Here is a 17,731-nt window from a genome sequence, read left to right on the forward strand (position 1 = left end):
GCAGCAGGTGATCCAGTAGAATCCAGTGCATTTATTTCTTGCAATATCTGAATGGGTGTTTTTCAGCTTTGGATTTTAACACATACAAATTAATTTTTGCAAGTTTAATGACAATCAGTACTAGAAGCAAATCATTGTATAAAGCTCATAGAAAAAAAAAAAACAACAAAACAAACCAACATCTCCGTCAGTTCTTGGTTTTCCTGGAAAAAAAGAAACCAAAACAAAAAACCAAGCATTCCAAATGAAGGCCTCGTGGAAGCAAGCATACCCCTGCCAGAAAAAGTTAGGAACAAGTCAGAATCAACTATCAGCATAGGCAGCTGAAATACAAGTATTCACCCTTTCTACAAGCAGCTAATTTAACTAGAGACAAGGAGTTTACAGGGCCTAAAGCTGGGGAGTTTGTGAGAAACGCACTCCCCTGTCCAGGAGCACATTCGGAGTCTGATCTACAGTCTGGGCTAAGGAATAAAGGTGCTGATGAACCACCCCCTGCTCTGCAAACCTCCTGTAACCATCAACTGTTCCAGTGCAAATCAGAGTGAGTCCAGAGCAGGCATTAACATTAAACCAAGGGCAATGGAAGACTCTGCCTTGGCTCTCCCCTGCCCTCCCTGCAGTGCCAGTGCTGCAATCCGCAGGGAAAGGGAAGAGCAGGGTGCACATCAGACTTCAGATGTTGCTGTCTCTCTCCTTCAAGGGAGGATTGACTCAGCCTGGACATTAACAATGGAGAAGCAGCTTATGGCTGTTCCTAGTGGTCTAGAGACTACCAAAACTTCTAAATACAATCAATAAAGGCAAACACTGCTGAGCTGAGCGAGTCCTTCGCCACCTCCGTGTTCTGACCTGCTGCTCTGCCCAAACCTCTCCAAGAGTTACCAAGAGCGCTGTGGGATTCACTTGCTTCAGTTTGTATTCAGAACGTACAAAGTCAACAACTTAAAGCTTTATTGTAGTTTGCAATAATATAAACAAGTGCTGAAATTCAGTCAATGTCCATTTCTGGAAGCTTCTTGTCGGTGGCTGTGGGGGCAGAGCCCTGCTCGGGAGGCTGGGTCCCGCTCCCGGCGTCTCCCTGCCCGTCCAATGGTCCGTTGGGTTCCGTCGGCTTCTGCTCCTCCTTCGGCAGCTCCACCTTGGGTTTGGGTTTGTTCACTATGGGATTACAAATACTTGCCAATTCCTAGAACACACAGAAATAGCACATCCTTAGAAATGGTCTTATCTTCCACAGTTGAACTTTAACCTTTGAAACCACTGCTGGGAATGCTCCAGTTGAGGGCTGATGTTCCCTGGTACTTTTGAGATTTCTCACCTCAGAATTTTCTGATAGAGCAATAAACACAAAAATTCATGGAAATACAGTGAGTTATGCAGAAAAACTTACTTTAGCTTTAGCTTGTATGTCTTTTGCTTTTATAACTGGGTCCAAAGTAAGACTCCTCTTGTTCTGAAGGTTGAGGTTGTTGTTCATCCACTCCATGGCTTCATTGGCGCTCTTCTCCACCTTTGCCACATCTGCTTCATCGAGGTGCTCATACAGTTCATCCTGCAACATCAAACAGGAGCAGCTGTGTCAGTGGTTGAGCAGAAACTGCATCCTGATTTCCTCAAAATTTAGCTTCAAAATACTAAAGGCCATTTAGCCAAGAGCTGTTGTGGTTAACAGATCAACCAAGCTGATCACCCACAGCTCAGTAACCAGGGACCTGAAGTTCTCCTGCTGTTGGCATTTTGCCTCCATGAGGAAATAAACACCTGATCAAAAAGAGACTGAGGTGTGCAAGGCCTAAAATCCACTTCTAAAAATCTGTTACTGGGAGGTTGCACCAGATTTTTGTCTGAAGCAGGTTACCTAAAATTCAGAAAATACTTGTACCGTTTCCTTACGTTTTCCAGAAATTAAGTATGGAAATACCTTTGCTTTGAATGCATGAACAGCTTTCATGTACTGCTGGATTTGCTTTCCCAAGTCCTCAAATGCTTTTGGTCTTTCCTCTGATTCTTGGAATCTTGCCTGAATAGGCTGACCCAGAGTCTGAAACAAAGCACAATAGATATCAAAACTCATGGAGCATCACTGAGGGATCCTCAAGGTCTGACAGGACACATCAACCTTCCCAAACTCCTCGGAACTCCCTCTGCTTGCAGCAAAGCCTGAGCCTCCCTCAGCCAAGTTGTTACAGGTCTGTTGGAGATCTGCTCCTCACACACAATCCAAAGCAGGCAGTTTGTTACCTCAGAATCAGCAGATTCTCAGACCCCAGACAGCTCCTCACTGGAACCAAGTTCCCCAGCTTCAGTAAATTCCCATGGGAATGTAAGAACCACTGACCTTCAGTTCTGTCAATTTATCAATGTATATTTGTTTGGGCTGGTCTTCACCATCTTCATAAAGCCAAATTTCTGTATCTTCCAGCTTCAGCGTGAAGCTATTCCGATCCTGCAGCAATCACACAAAACAGGCAGGTGACATCACTGATTAGGTGACAGATGGTATTAAATGGTACCGGGACCTTTCTGCAAGGGCTGTATTTTTAGAACATGAAGAACTCTGTCTGGAACTCTTGATCCTATTTTAGTAAAAAATAAGAAATAAAATATTCTTCTATACAGCTTTGTGGCAGATTGCAGGCCCAAGGAAGAACCTCTGTGACAGCCACAGTTCAGATCAATACTGTCACATAAAAGGCTTTTTTGTCCCCTGCACGTTTTCATTGTCACTACATGAGCAAGCCTGAGAACAGAGGGAAACTTTTGTTTAGCAAAGGTGCCATAAATGCCACCTGGCATGTCCCAGTTTGGGCTCTGCAGACACCTGGCTGGCAAAGCTCCATTAAAAGCAAGGAGGATGCAGTCAGGAGCTGAGAGATTCATCCCTGAATCAGAGCTAAATTCATTACACACCCAGCTCCTTCAGTACAACAGGGAAAGCTGATTAATAATAATGCCAGGAGATTTTTAGACAACCAGTTCAGATACAAGTGCCTACTTTTAGTAGATTATCATCAGAGCCAGAAAGGTTACAATTATTTCTTCAAATTTGAAGTCTGAATATGTAATTTATGTAAACATAGTATGAGATACAGGTCAAGAGTTACTGAATCCAACTGTTGATTGTACCAGGACAATCAAGCAGCAATACTCACATCCTCACTGACGAACTTCTCGTAAACACCACAGAGCTTGTCTCTCATTTCATACACGTATTCCTCCACTGCATTCTTGGCATCATTCCTCTCCTTCTCCAGCTTATCCTGCATTATCATCTTACCCTGTCAACAAGGTGTCAAATTAGTTGGCTAAAAAGCTCATAATTTACCATTTATTTCCAGGACACCTTGTTTGCAAACCAGATCAAGATTTTGCAAAACTGTGATTTACAGAACGGTTCTAGCACAGCACATGACTGAAAACTCATTTCAGTTTTGGTGTGATGTCCAATACAGCACAGGACAATCCTTCTCCAGCTGAGGAACCTCCACCCTGAAGGTCACCTGCACCTCGTGCCTGCAGGTGATTCTGGAGGTTTCCTGCAGAACAGCCCTTGGAGAGTTACAGCTCCACCGATCAGCAGCAATGAATGTATTCTGCCTCCACGGGGCACTCTTGTCCACCTCTGACTTCTAACTGCTTGTTTGATTCCTTTTCATCTTTCCTTGACCATCCTTAACCATGTGTAACGAACAACATTTCTGGAGACCAACAAGTGACATTTTTAGCTTGGGCAAGGAAGAGTTTACCTCATTCTCAATGAACAAGTTGAGCATGTCCTTCCCTATCTGCCACACCAGCTGGTTCTCGATGGGAAGGTCCACTGTGGTCGTCTTCACTTTGGCCTTCTTGGCCTGAGGTGGCTGATCCACTTTCTTATCCTTTGAGTCAGCCTGACAAGTCTGCATTAAGGAAATACATAAATATATTCACAGTAAAAACACCATCACCACTCAGCTCAAGGGGAGCGGTCAAGGTTTACACCAGAAGAGCTGAATTAGTGCCTCAACAAGAGAACCAAGCGCTCCCTGCCATTCTGGCACCTCAGCTGCTGAAGCCTGAGATAATTAATGCAGGCACTGACCTTTTCTGGGCACTCTGTCTACATTCATAGGGGAGGGTGCTCATGGCAGAATACTGTTCTAGTATTCAAGGTATTGAAAACTAGATGATTATTTCTTCCCTGAATAGGAGAGTTCCCCCATTTTATCAGTACCAGGTCACCTGACAGGTCTGCAGTTATCAGTGCCATTTGTGTCCTTTCTAAAGCTCTAATCACAATAGACCACCAGTGCACTGAAATAAAAGTTCGGCTTCCAGAACTATGACAAAGGCAGCAGATGTGCTCACACTCCTCATATTCTCAGGAATCTCATGAAAATAAAGTCTCAAATGCTCCTGTTACCTCCATTTCTTCAGACTCTGCCTTATTTTCAGGCTGGGTTTGCTGTTGCTCTTCAGCCTTTTGTTGCTCCTCGTCTACTTGCATCTTCTGAAATTCAGAGAGATCCAATTTCACACATTAAACAAATGCAGATCACTGCTTCAGTTCCTAGGCTAATCCCTTAATACCTCTAATGCTCTTTAGACAAAAAAAAAAAACAGACTGAAAACTGAAGGAATAAATTATGAGCTCCCAGTCTTTGCTCCAGCAAGCCACAGCTCCATCATTAAGAATTTGATCTATACCTCAATCCTGGTTTCAAGAGTTCTGTCACTGGTGTTAACATACCACAATTAGTACTCAATCTCGTATTTTAGTTGTGGGCATGTCTAGTAAATCCTTACACAAGCCTGAGACCTTGGCCAGCTGTGCTTCATGGGGATGCTGAGCAGCTGGCACCAGTGAGTCTGTTACCTCCTCCTCCTTTGCGTGCTGATCCGTCTCCATTGGCTCCTCGTTCTCATCAGATTTATGAACCTCCACCAAAGATGCACTTGAAACACTGAAGATGCCATGGATATTTACTCTGACTTTGACTTTCACTTTGGAACTGGATCCATCTGTTTGAGGAGTGACCTTCTGAACCAAGAAGTGAGCTAAACAGAGGAAAAAACCGAACACTTGATTAACCCAAGCACTGAATGCAAAGCAAACCCCAACTGCTGCTGACAGAGCTCACTGCAATGTGCTCAGGAAACGTTAAAACCTACTCAAGTTGGACAATCCAGTATTTTTACTCAGCAATGCAGGGGCACAGCTATTGAGAATTCTCTATGTAAAACCTGGTGTTACTTTTATCAGAGCAAAAGACTGCACAACTCTCAGTGTGCCCCTACCAGGTCTGCTGCAGTATTAGGATGCTCTTTTTGCCCACAAACTTCATGTTACTCCACCTATTTTACTGAAAATCCATTTGAAATATCATCCTGAGAGCATTTGCAGTAGGCTGCATGTGCAGACTATATAATTAGACAGAAAAAGCTTGAAACATAGAAAAGACTCTTAGTTAAAGGTACAGAATGGTGCTAACCTATAGCAGGGTCTGGGTAAGGCAGCTCCTTGGGGGAACTGTAGTAGGCCTCCAGAGTGAAGGGCTCCTTCCTGTAGAAAGTGAGGACCTTGGAAAAGGGAGCAGCATGGTTTTTGGGGAAGACCTCACAGTCACTGCAAGAGAAAACACAGCCTGTGTTCAGTATGACAACAGAGCTGGCAAGGTAACAGCACATTTCTAGATACTCCTAATGGAAAAGCTTCCTTAAGAAGTGACAAGACTGTCCTGATTTTTCAGGTTAAATAACACCAACAGCCATGCAGGAAGTGCCAAACAGCCACTCCACCTTGGTTTTGTTTTCTACCATCATTAACTTCACAAGTATCAAACCTGAAGTGCTAAATGGGTATTTAACCCTGGAAATACCCTGTTCTAAGGGTACTTACTCATGTTTGTTATTTACTCTGATTGTCACCAGTAATTTTAAGCTGTCACATGCAAGAAGATTGAACTGTTTTTACCTTAGGCCTTCCTCTGCTGGCGAATTCCATCGCAAAGAGATGGGATATGGTATCAAATCTGTGATAGAAAACTCTCTCACTTTGAAAGCCGGGGACAAAATTGCACACTGCAAGAGCACAAAAGCCACATTACAAACGTTCAGACTTTAGGTGAACAAGCATTTCATTCACCAAGTAGCTACTGATGCTGCTTAATATCCTCACAGCTAAAACAAGCAGCACTTTTTACCTGCAGTGCACAGCCTCGTGCCACAGCCTCATCTGCATTCAGGGTCGTACTGACTTCTTTGCCAAAAAACTTACTGATCTTCTCTTTTACAGCAGGGATTCTTGTGGTACCACCAACTATCTCTACTGCATAAATATCCTCCTTCTTTAACCCTAGAAAGGAGTCAGACAGTAGATGAAATGTTTCTTTTTCACATGAACACACTGACGTCATAAACCAGAAGTTTTAACAGACCAACACTGGGCTTGTTCTCTAAGTTTCTAAGCAGTAAAAATTTCAGATTTCAGCTTGTGTGAGAAAGTTTCTTAATCTTGTAACTACTAAACAAGCAATTGTTTTGTGGTGAATCCCCGTGTCCGACATGCAAAGGAAGCCTGCACTCTGGCTGGCTCCTGTCTGCATGCAGAACAGCCCCACACACACCCCCACTTACTGGCTTGCTCCAGCACGCTGCGAAGGGGTGGCTCCACTCTTGCCAGGAGTCCTTCACACATCTCTAAAAATTTGCTTCTGTTGGGAGAAGCCATAAACAAAACTCTAGCACACCATAAGCAACGCTGCAAACACAAAAGGATGCCCAAACTGAAGGAATGCCACCTTCACTGTTTACTGCAGGGTTTTCTCTCCTCCAGTCCTAGCTTTATGCTTTAGTATATTCTCCCAGACAAAACTTGGTTCCAGTAACCCTGGCACCCTTGCAACATTCACATTCCTAACTCAAGGCCACTGACCAGGCTGTAAACATTTTCATTTCCAGCAGCATTCCTGCACACGTTGTTTCATTTCTCACCCCCCTGCAGCCCCAAAAGCTGACACTTAGTACCAAGTTTTCAACTGCCTGAAGGGCACTCTGAAGTTTCCCCATGTAGAGGAGCCAAGGTTACCTGTTCATGGTTCCAGACACATCTATATCATTCATGAAGCACTCTATGTTCATGGGCAGGTCAGAGGCATTGGCGCTCATCAGCTTCTTCAGCCTCTCACACTCCTGGTACAGCCTCAGCAGCGCTCGGATCTTGGACTTGATGTCAAGTTTGTATTTCTTCCCAAACTCCTCACAAAAGTATTCCACCAACACCTCATCAAACTTCCTGCCTCCAAGGGTTGTATCGAATGCTGTAGCAAGAACCTTAAAGGAAGGGAACGCTTCAGTAACAGAACAATGTGCCAGTACTCCATGAAAGCAATTAGCAGTTAACATCAAAGCACTGCTTTGTTTCAAATATAGTTCAACCCTAAGTCAAAGAAATCGGCCTTCCTGGAATGAGGTGACAACTGCTTTAAAAGGAATTTAGGGAGATAGGGCAGGACTTAGCAACACAATCTGTTCCATCACTTGTGCTGGGAGCAGGCCTCTGTTTCCAAATTCTGCTTAGCCACTGTCAGTTTGAGTCATATCCCAGTTTAATATTTGATGCCTCCTAAGGGTGGAATGTGCTTACACCAAGCTAAAAATAAAACAGGAAGAGAATAAATGATACTAACTCTTAAAACAGGTGCTCATTTTTGATGGAGTTATCTGCAAAGAACACCTGTAGCCCACCCACCTCAGCTCATTCTGCTCTGTAAACACACCATGAATTAATTTTTTTAGGAACAGAAATCAGTGAGGTATCACATTACCCTCAATACCCCTTCACACGGGCTTTGATCTCTACACTGTCCAACAGCCCTCCACTCTAGACCCCCAAACATTCCTTCCACACTGCCATGGCTTCCAAGTTAAAAAACAAATCCAAGAGAAACATAAAGGTTGCATTTCTTCACTAAACAAAACTATGAGAAAACAAATGTTTTCAGAACATTTCTCAGCATTTAATTACTTAATGCTTTAAATTTTGCATCTGTTTCTCCAGCCACTCATGAGAAAGTAATTTTAACTGCCAAGGCCAGATTGTAATAATAAACTGTAATAATAAAAAAGCCACTAAGGTGTTAGTATTTGCTGGAAAATAGCAATGCTTTGGCAATGTACACTCAGAAGTACACTGTCATCTGCTGAGCTTCCACTGGCAGCTTAAAGCAATCAGGAATGTTTCTACTCTTGCACATGAGCACCACAGTGAGGGTTCAGAAACAATGTCTGGCGCTTACACCATTGTAGGAATTCTTGGTTTAACACCAGATCTCATGACTGAACTGGAGTATTTTTTTGAAAGCAGCACACAGTCAGATATGATAATTTCTGAATAAACCATTTAATCCAGATTTTTTATTCTTTGCCAGAGTCTGCTGATTAAGGCATGTTTGCTTCCTCCACACACTGCTCAAAAGCTCTCTAGTTCCCTGCCCTACTTTTTGCTCCAGACAAAGTGCAATTTTAAGAACATGAATTGAGCTGTGTGGACGCCCCTCTGTGAAGCCAGGCAGGCTTGCCTGCCACAGTCCATGGATGTGCTGATGAATGTTCTACAGATAATTAAAATGGATGTGTAACAGCTTGTTTACTTTCAGTTTGCCTTTGTTGAATGCACAAACAGAAACTTGATATGCAGAATGCCCCATGTCCACAAAAACAACGTTCCGTGGCTTTTCTTCCAAGGCAGGCAGGTCTTGCTTATAGATCCCATATGCAAGGGCAACTACAGAAATAAAAGTATAGTTAAGACATTCAGGTTTATAATTATCAAGAAATAAGCATTTCATTGTGCTTCTCAAACTACAGACACTGATCTCTCATTAAACAAAACTCCCAATGCTAAAGAAACATGGAAGAACATTAAGCAGTACCAGCCCTTCCCTCAGCTGCATTAAAACAGATATTCACGAAGTATCTTTATGCCTTTGTAAAGCAATGAAAAAACAGACCAGAATTTAGGAAACTTTCTGATCAACTCATCTATTTCAAGTGTACAAAAGCAGCTGTAATTCCAGAAAGCAATGCTCACTGGCAGAATAAAAGCCCTTTGACGTAGCACTGAGTGAGGGCAGGAAGGAATTACCTGCCGTTGTTTCATTGATTAGTCTCAGACAGTTGAGACCAGCAATCTGGGTAGCATCCATCACAGATCTCCTTTCTGCATCTGTGTAGAAACAAGGAACCTGCAAGGAGGTCAGAGAGCCAATATTAACATTTATAGGAGCCACCTTTAGTAAACAGTTACAAGTGTGGACAGTGAGCTCAAGGAGCACAGCTGAGGCCTCCTTCAAATGCAGTGTTCATTTCAGTTGCAATAGAGAAAAAGCAAAAAAAAAAAGAAAATTACATGAACACAAAGTTACTTTTTCCATTCCCTATCACAACCCACTCATTTTTGGAGCACATAATCAGAAATAGGTATCAAATATTATTTATGCTGCTAATTAGCAGCAATTTAAGAACATTAATGAAATAAGTCTAGTTTTCAAGAGACGTAAGATTGAGTTTGAACAGAAAAGAAAGATATCTGGATATTCAAGTTTACTGGGCAATTTAATCAGATTTCATTTAATGCTGCAGCCATTTCAGTTCAGACAGTAACTAAGTTTTGTGTATTCTGCTGGATTCCATACTTACAGAAACAACACAGTCAACCACAGGCTTCTTAAGCGCATTCTCAGCAGTCTCCTTTAATTTGGTAAGAAGCATTCCTGTCACCTGCTCAATTGTAAAGTTTCTTTCTTCTTCCATATACATGGCCTTCAAACAAAGATTGTGCACGCTCATTACACTGCAGTGGAACTCATGCACCATCCCCATCATCTGCCTTTTATTCCCTTCCCTATTAAGGCTTTCCATCCAAAAGAGAACACAAACTACAGCGAGCAGATTCAAACCAAAGAAATAAAAGGAAACTTTATCAGTTTCCTCCTCTGGCTCTTTCTCAGACATGCCACACTTACCTTGATGCCAGTTGAGCCTGTTGGCAGCTGGACAAGTTCATAGGCAAGGCTTGCTTTTTCAGCTTGAACAAAGGGATCTGAGAATGCACGACCATGAAATCTTTTAAAACTTTGTACTGTATTCTTTGCATTTGAAATAACCTAGAGAAAAAGAAATCTTTAATACAACATGGCAGGGGAACATTTGAATTTCAAACAGAAGACAGAGTTTTGTTCTCATGCTTCTCTTGCCAGAATATTTTTGTCATTTGTATCTTAACAGTATCTGGGCAGGTGCTGGGAGGCAACTTCCCTCTGGCTGCTCAGGGAACCTACAGGAATTTGAGATGGAAAATAAAATGTACGCTAAAACTGAGCCAAGTCTATAAAATATTGATTACAACAGCACTCAAATTTCATAGTGTACGTGTAGGACACACTTTAGAACGGTTAGCAAAACCTCTTTCCCACTTACCTGTTTTCTAGCCCCTACCTTTCTACAATCAGTGATTGCCCAAACATAACAAGCACATGGATGTAAATTCCAGCTCAGGTTCATCACATGCACATGACACTCAACACACAGATATTCCCAGAAAACAGCTCAAGGACCTGCTCAAGAAGCTTTAAAAAGTCAGGAGGTCCCCTTAAGATGATACTGTCATCTTGATTTAACTGACAAAAGGTAGACTGACTTTCATTAACAGCAGAGATCAGCACAGAGAAGTGAAAGCCCATCCCAGCTTGCTTCACGTAGCACAAGTGAAGGGAATTCTGTCACTGACACCGGAGCGAGGCACGCACTGAAAACCACAGGCACTGAGAGCAGACAGGCACTGTTCCACAGAGCATTACCTGGGATTTGGGCTCAGGCAGGTGTCTGCTTCCTAAGTAACTTGGGCTGGACGTTGTCTAAGTTTAGTCTGTGCAGGACATACTCATCTCTACAGGGCTCTGCACCAATGGATTTCGTTAAGCTAAGCAGACACTCAATTCCAGAAAAAACAGCTGTGTTTGGTTCTAGTACAGTTGTGCTGTTCTTGAGTAACATGGCTGTGTCCAGGGATTTTTGTATTTTAGACAATGAATCTTCACACAATTCTAGGCTTTTTAGGCTAAGAAAAACCAACTGTTTGACTAGTCACTTCCTGTAGAAGACTTGAAAAAAATAAATCATCTTTTATAGGGGTTACTTACACAGCAACATTAAATCTGATACAGCAGGACCCAAATACCATGAGTAGGACAAATCAGCTTAACTTCTTCTCAATCCTTAAATCACATTTACCTGCCTACAGCAACAGAAATTCAGACCGTGGGCAAGAACACCCAAGAGAGATATTTAGGTTGTAATTCAGCCACAAAGGGTCAAGAAAGCACTATCTATTTACACTCAAATATGTCCCCTTTCTGCCAAAATCATGCACTTAATGGAATTCTATAGAACAGTCACATAATTAAAAGCCATCATAAAGCACAGGAAATGGAATAAGCTAAGGCAGGGTGAAACACCACTGTTTAGCTTTAGAATTTACGTTTGCGACCTGAAAAACAAAATCAGCAGTCCTCAGAAGTTCTTAAGAGGCACAGCTTTATTTTGTACAATTCATTATGTGCAAGGACCAACCCTGAGATTTCTCTGCCAGATGACAAAGCAGCAGTCCATGGTGAACAGCTGAGGGAAGCTCAGCTGTTCATCAGTTATGGAGACACCAGGGCAGCAGCTCAGGGACATCTGTTATCTGCAGTGATAAGCCCCACACTGCTGCTCTGAAGTTGTTTTACCCAAACCCCACGCTCACCTGGCTTTTAGCTGCAGCACCGATCGAGCGATTCTTGGGCCCAAAGGATATACAGGCTCTGCAAGGAAAAGAGTGAGTTCAGTCAGTGACTGCAGAGCTGCACTGCACATCTTTTGGGTAAAAAGTATTGCTGCTGTTCAGAAGATCATTGGTCTAATTAATATGATTTGGTCCATTAAGGAAGTTGGTCACTCACTGCAATCTACGCATGGAACGTTCTGTGGATTCTGGGAAAAACAAGCGCTGTAATTGCATTTAAAACAGCAACAGTCCTCCCTGCAGAACAGCACTAACCCCAACCTCATCCACGCTCCTTCAAGTTTCCCCTCTAAGCACTGACGGGGCAGACAGCCTTATCTCAGTAATTGCCCGTGTATCTGATGCACTCAAGGATAAGTTGGTTGCTAATAACACAGGAAACATTCAACTGTTAGCAGACAAACAGGAGGTGAATCAGATATTAAGGAAATCGTTCCTACATGTCTGTAGTAGATGCTAACTAAGCTTTCCAGTTTTAAGGCAAACCCTTCAAGGGCAGGAAGAAAATACCTGCAGAGAAAGATTGGTCTTTCAGAGTTTCATCTGTACCCACTGAAATAACATGGACCACAGAAAGAGAAATTATGTTCCCTCCCCACTGCTGTGACAGCCTGCAGTTCTGAATAAAGAAATCCTCCTTTTTGGAGAAATTCCTAGGCCAATTCAGCCTTTTGATTTACATATTTAACGAACTGTAGGAGCCCTAACAAAATGAAATCCAGCCCTCTAATCCAAGCTCCTCATACCACTGAGGTAAACTTGGTGGGGGGAACCCTGACATTAGGCAAGCAGATCTTTACTGCTCACACAACGTCCCAACAGTCTAATTAAGCTGCTCTCCATGCAGCAGGTTAAGAATCTGCTTTACAGCAGGGTGATGCCATAGGGCTGTCACAGGAAACAGTCCAGCTCAGCCTGAGGTTTGGAATTGGGTGTTCCAAGCAGAAACTGTCAAAACCAGACTGGAAGGCTGGGGTGATAGAATTGCATTGGGTTTACATCTTCTTCTAATTTATTAATATCTTCACAAATGCAACAAGGCCTACCCTAAGCATGTGTTGCAACAGAATTAACATTTCCAAATAAATCTGTAGTTGTTTGAAACAACTACTCAAGAGATTAGTTTAAAAAACTAATCTCAGGCCCACACCAATGGAACAGGGGTAAAAATCTAACAAGCCCAGAGCAGGGAGCTAGGTATTAATTTACTCTGTCTCCTGAAAGGAATTAAGATGTGAATTGTTACCTTTCTCTTGGCCAAAATAAAAATATCCTGCTACTTCACTGTTGAATTCACAAACCAAGATCCCCTCACCAACACAAATGTACTAATTTAGATGAGAGCCTTGGGGAGTCATGCAGGGAACCAGCACAGAGGTGAGTGAAACTGGGAAGAAGGAGGGAGAGAAGGAAGAATTTTCATCCAGTCTCATTCCCCAGATCAGTTCACAGGAACCAGTAAACTCATGAAAAACAAATTACACTCTTACACAATTTCTGGAAGCTGAATAACTAACCAGTGCATTTAAAGTAGAAACCATCACAATGAAGGTCATCAGAGGTCTAACGAAACAACTTTAGAAAGTTAAAATCTCTGCTTCACATACCTGGAGGCACCACCTCATCCTCCCACCCACTGCCACTTCCTGAGACCCCCTGCCCCCTGACAGCTCATGTCCTCAGCACCAGCTCCAGAAGGTCAATCACAATGATTTTATTTAACTGAAGTCCCTTCATTTCTATAGAAATAATGAAACTATCTCATTTTTCCTTCTCAGTTTCCACCACCTTTCTCTCTCTCTACCACTTTTTCATGTCCAAAGACAAACATGGTTTGCACAGCTTTGGGATGTGCAAGTTCAAATTTTACAGGATTCCAGAAGAATCCAAGTACCAGAGCTGAAAGCAGATTCTGTGGGAGTGTCATCTGCCACTGAACTCAATACAATGCACTCAGCTGGGGTTTATTTTAGTAATACAAATTATTACAATAACACATAGAAACACAGTGTTTAACCCTGACCATGAGCCAGTGCCTGAGGAAACCTGTCACACCACCTTGCATGGCTTCCCCACTATAACTGCTCAGCACTGACTTTTTGAACCAGGCTTCTGATTCTAAGTCACTTAAACACCATTCGGAATTTCTTTTAATAAAAGGGTCTGCTTGCAGAATGGTTTTCTGCATTCCCTCAGAACAGTACCTGGAGATTAAGTCCTGTTAAAACCCTCTCATTTTCATTATGCTCATTTCTTCCAATTCCACTTCAGGCTCCCATAACTGAATTATTTCCCAAGAGATGCACTGTGTCAGATATTTTATTTAGCTCATCTCCTTCAACAAGGGAGATTTGTGCTCACATCTCAAATACACAGATATATTTATCAGCAGAACTTCAACTCCCTGAGGGCCAAATACCTACAGCTATTAGAGCACAGCTCTGATAGTCTCTACATTCAACGTTTTCCCAGCACATCTAACCTTTAAACTCCCCCATTATTGAGAACACTTAAAAGATCTCCAGATACTTGAGCACATGTGCTGAATTCAAAATTTCCTTCTCCATTTATTCATTGCTTAAAGACAGGGGCAAGCAAACAGTGATGTATTGTCTAGTGAGAAGCAAGGTCACTCTGGGCTTTCTGAAGTGATACAAGGGATCTAAAAAAACCCAAACATGGAGGATGATGCAACTGTCTCATGGAGACAGCTACTTCAGTATCTGCTTAAATAAAGCCATACTGCAACAGAAGGTAAGCTGCAGGAACACTTTTAGGACAGCTTTCCCCACAGCTCCCCTCCAGGTCCGATGCAAATTCTTTTTCCGCTTTCATTTTGCAATTCATTCACAGAGTTTTACCCCAGTTCTCTCTCTCCTTCTTAGGAAGTTCCTTATTAAAAGTGGCAATGAACACCCCTGTTGAGAATGCGTTGGGAAGGATCATTATATGAGCAGGGCTAGAATATACTGATCATGTTATATCATGGAATCATGGAATGATTTACTTTGGGAGAGACCTTAAAGCCCATCCAGTCTCACCCCTGCCATGGGCAGGGACACCTCCCACTGTCCCAGGCTGCTCCAGCCCCAATGTCCAGCCTGGCCTTGGGCACTGCCAGGGATCCAGGGGCAGCCCCAGCTGCTCTGGGCACCCTGTGCCAGGGCCTCCCCACCCTCACAGGGAAGAATTCCTTCCCAATATCCAATCCAAACCTCCTCTCTGTCAGTTTGAAGCTATTGCCCTTGTCCTGGCACTCCAGGCTGCTGAGCAGCTTTCCCAAACTCTGATCCCAGGACAGGCCGTGGGGGTCACACCGAGCCCGGCACCAGCTGAGCCCTCCCCGGTCCTGCTGTGCTGGGACTGCAGGGGAATGAGAGCCATGCTACCAGAACTCGCCGTGTGAACACACAGGGAATTAAGGTCTGGCACTTCCAGCAGACAGGGATGTTTTGTCCTACACTCACAGCCCCCGTCCTTCTAATCCCAAGAGCACAGCCCCGCCTCGGGGGGGACAAACCGGCCGTACTGCACCGAAGGGCTGAGAGAGCTGGGGCTGTTCAGCCTGGAAAAGAGAAGGTTCTGCGGTCACCTCGGAGCATCTTCCAGCGTCTGAAGGGGCTACAGGGAAGCTGGAGAAGGACTCTGCATCAGGAACTGGACTGACAGCACAAGGGGGAATGGCTTCAGACTGAAAGAGGGGAAATTTAGGTTAAATATACGGTAGAAATTGTTCCCTGTGAGGGCGATGAGGCACTGGCACATATTGCCCACAGAAACTGCGGCCGCCCCATCCCTGGAAGTGTTCGAAGCCAGGCTGGATGGGGTTCGGAGCAATCTGGTCTACTGGAAGGTGTCCCTACTCATCGCAGAGGTGTAGAACTGGATGAGCTTTAAGGTCCCCTCCAACCCCTTAACATTCTATGATTCTGTGATTCTACGAACGGCAGCTGAGCGGGTCTCCGGGAGCCCCCTCCGTGTCTGCCGCGCTTTACCGCTTCTCTCTAAGCACTTTATTCCTCCGTTCCCCCGGCCCCGCCGCTTCCCTCCCTGCCCGGCCCCGCCACGCCGGGCCCCGCGGGCGCCTTGTCGCCGCCTCAGCGCGGCTCCCGCGTTCACTCACGGCGTGCTGCGGTCGCTGTACTCGTTGGCGACGGTCTCGATGCCGCCGGCGCGGGCCACGGCCACGTAGCAGCTCTGGAAGCCCAGGTCGATGCCCACCACGGACATGGCGGCGGCGCTGAGGGGGGAGCGCGGCACCGGCAATTCTCGAAAGATCCCGTCGGGCCGCGGCCGCGCCGGCGCTGGGAAGGCCGAGATCTCGCGAGAGCGCGGGCCGGGCGGCGGGGCCGGGGGCGGGGGCTCTGAGGGGGCTCCGCGCTCGCCGCCTTTTCCCTTCGGCGGAGTCGTTTCCTTGCGTAATCTTCGAGGAACGGGAGAAAAAGGCGATAAAGTCTCAACTTGGCGGCACTGCAAAGGTCGCTGAGTTATTGCCCTCAGTCCGAGGCTTGTCGGTGCCACAGGAAAGCCGTCTAGTGGAACTTTTTCCTGCCCATGATGTAACGACCTGAGGGTGACAGATGGGGTGGATGGAAACAGCACACCGTGAGATTTAATGATAATAAAATTACAGTTTATGGAAAGACAATTTTTGCAGAAAAGGACTTAAATGCCTCTTTACTATTTTTCTTTTGCGGTTCAGACATTGCTGGAAGTGTCCAAGCCAGGATGGACAGGACTTGGAGCAACCTGGGATAGTGGAAGGTGTCCCTGCCCATGGCAGGGGTGAAATAAGGTTATCTTTAAGGTCCTTTTAACCCAAACCATTCTGGAATTCGATGTTCTGATTGTTCCTGAATTGCAGCAGAAAATCCACGCCTGGTTTGAGATCCTAGGTTGAAAATCCAAGGTGTGAGAATTTGAGATTGTGGTTAAAAGATAATTTGGTACCAACCGTGCTCCCAATAAAATTCAGCATATGATTGCTTTATGTCCGGTAGTATTTACAGTACACTTGGTCTATAATCATTACAGGATATTTTAATGTTTTTATATCTCGCTGGGCCCTCTCACTGCAGTTTGGATGAGTACAGATACATTGGGCAGTGTTTGGCCCCCAAGTGATTTGTGGGCACGTGGGAGAAAAGTCTTTTTAGGGATCAGGAATCCCTAAAGAGCTAAACAATTAAAAAAAAAAAAAATCCCTAGAACTTCCAGCACATTCCATGGTGGCAGCAGTGGAGGAGGGGGCAGAGGAAAGTGGAGCTGCTCACCTTGGCAGTGTGAAAGGTTCTGCCGGGGGAAGCATTTTGGGATGAAAGCACGAGGGACTGGTGGATTCATCCTAACACAAACCTAATCCTGATCCTTACATCCATGACTTTTGTGGAACGGGATGTTTGGGAATGCTTTCAATTCCGTGACGAAGCACGCCAACACCGCGCGTCGCCGAGTCCCCGGCGCTGTGTTTACATCGCTGCTCCTTGTTTTAGGGACACGGAAAACGCACGGCAGAGCAGCTCACTGGTGCCAGCAGGAAGGACTCCTGCCCCAGAGCCGCGGCGTGGCTCGGCCGTCCCGGTGATGCCGCTCTGGCAGTGCCGGTGGGCTGGGAATTGCCGCGGGAATTGCATCACGGTGCTAATGACAGAATATTAATGAAGCCTTTGACCTCGGACGTCCTCGAGCGTAGCACGAGGTGCCAAGGAACAGCCCCGGCTGCTGCTCCGCGTGGGGAATGTTGCGCAACCCACAGCTCTGGGAACCCGGCTTCCTTTTAGGATTTTCATTTTGCTTTTCCAAAGAGAGACAAGGAGCGGAGCCTGGTGTCAAAGCGGGCCGGAGCGCCCCGGAGTGACCCTGGGCTGGGACATGATCCTGGGGCTGTGCCAGGGCTGCTGCCCT

The 17,731-nt window shown here is 44.8% G+C and overlaps 1 protein-coding gene across 1 annotated transcript; it reads right to left on the bottom strand.

The window, feature by feature from the left end:
• Positions 1-11: 11 nt before the first annotated feature.
• Positions 12-16,118, bottom strand: HSPA4 (heat shock protein family A (Hsp70) member 4). Its single transcript, XM_082291205.1, has 19 exons — positions 15,951-16,118; positions 11,789-11,846; positions 10,008-10,148; positions 9,682-9,804; positions 9,128-9,227; positions 8,634-8,767; positions 7,070-7,314; positions 6,619-6,695; positions 6,186-6,337; positions 5,957-6,063; positions 5,475-5,608; positions 4,859-5,040; positions 4,406-4,492; positions 3,750-3,902; positions 3,156-3,281; positions 2,342-2,449; positions 1,925-2,044; positions 1,394-1,555; positions 12-1,189 (listed from the first exon to the last, which is right to left on the bottom strand). Exons 1-19 carry the CDS (start codon positions 16,055-16,057, stop codon positions 992-994), a joined length of 2,514 nt encoding a protein of 837 aa, XP_082147331.1. The 5' UTR covers positions 16,058-16,118; the 3' UTR covers positions 12-991.
• Between the last annotated feature and the right edge of the window lie 1,613 nt (positions 16,119-17,731).

The sequence above is a fragment of the Coloeus monedula genome, assembly GCF_965178545.1.
Source record: "Coloeus monedula genome assembly, chromosome: 15".
NCBI lineage: Eukaryota > Metazoa > Chordata > Aves > Passeriformes > Corvidae > Coloeus > Coloeus monedula.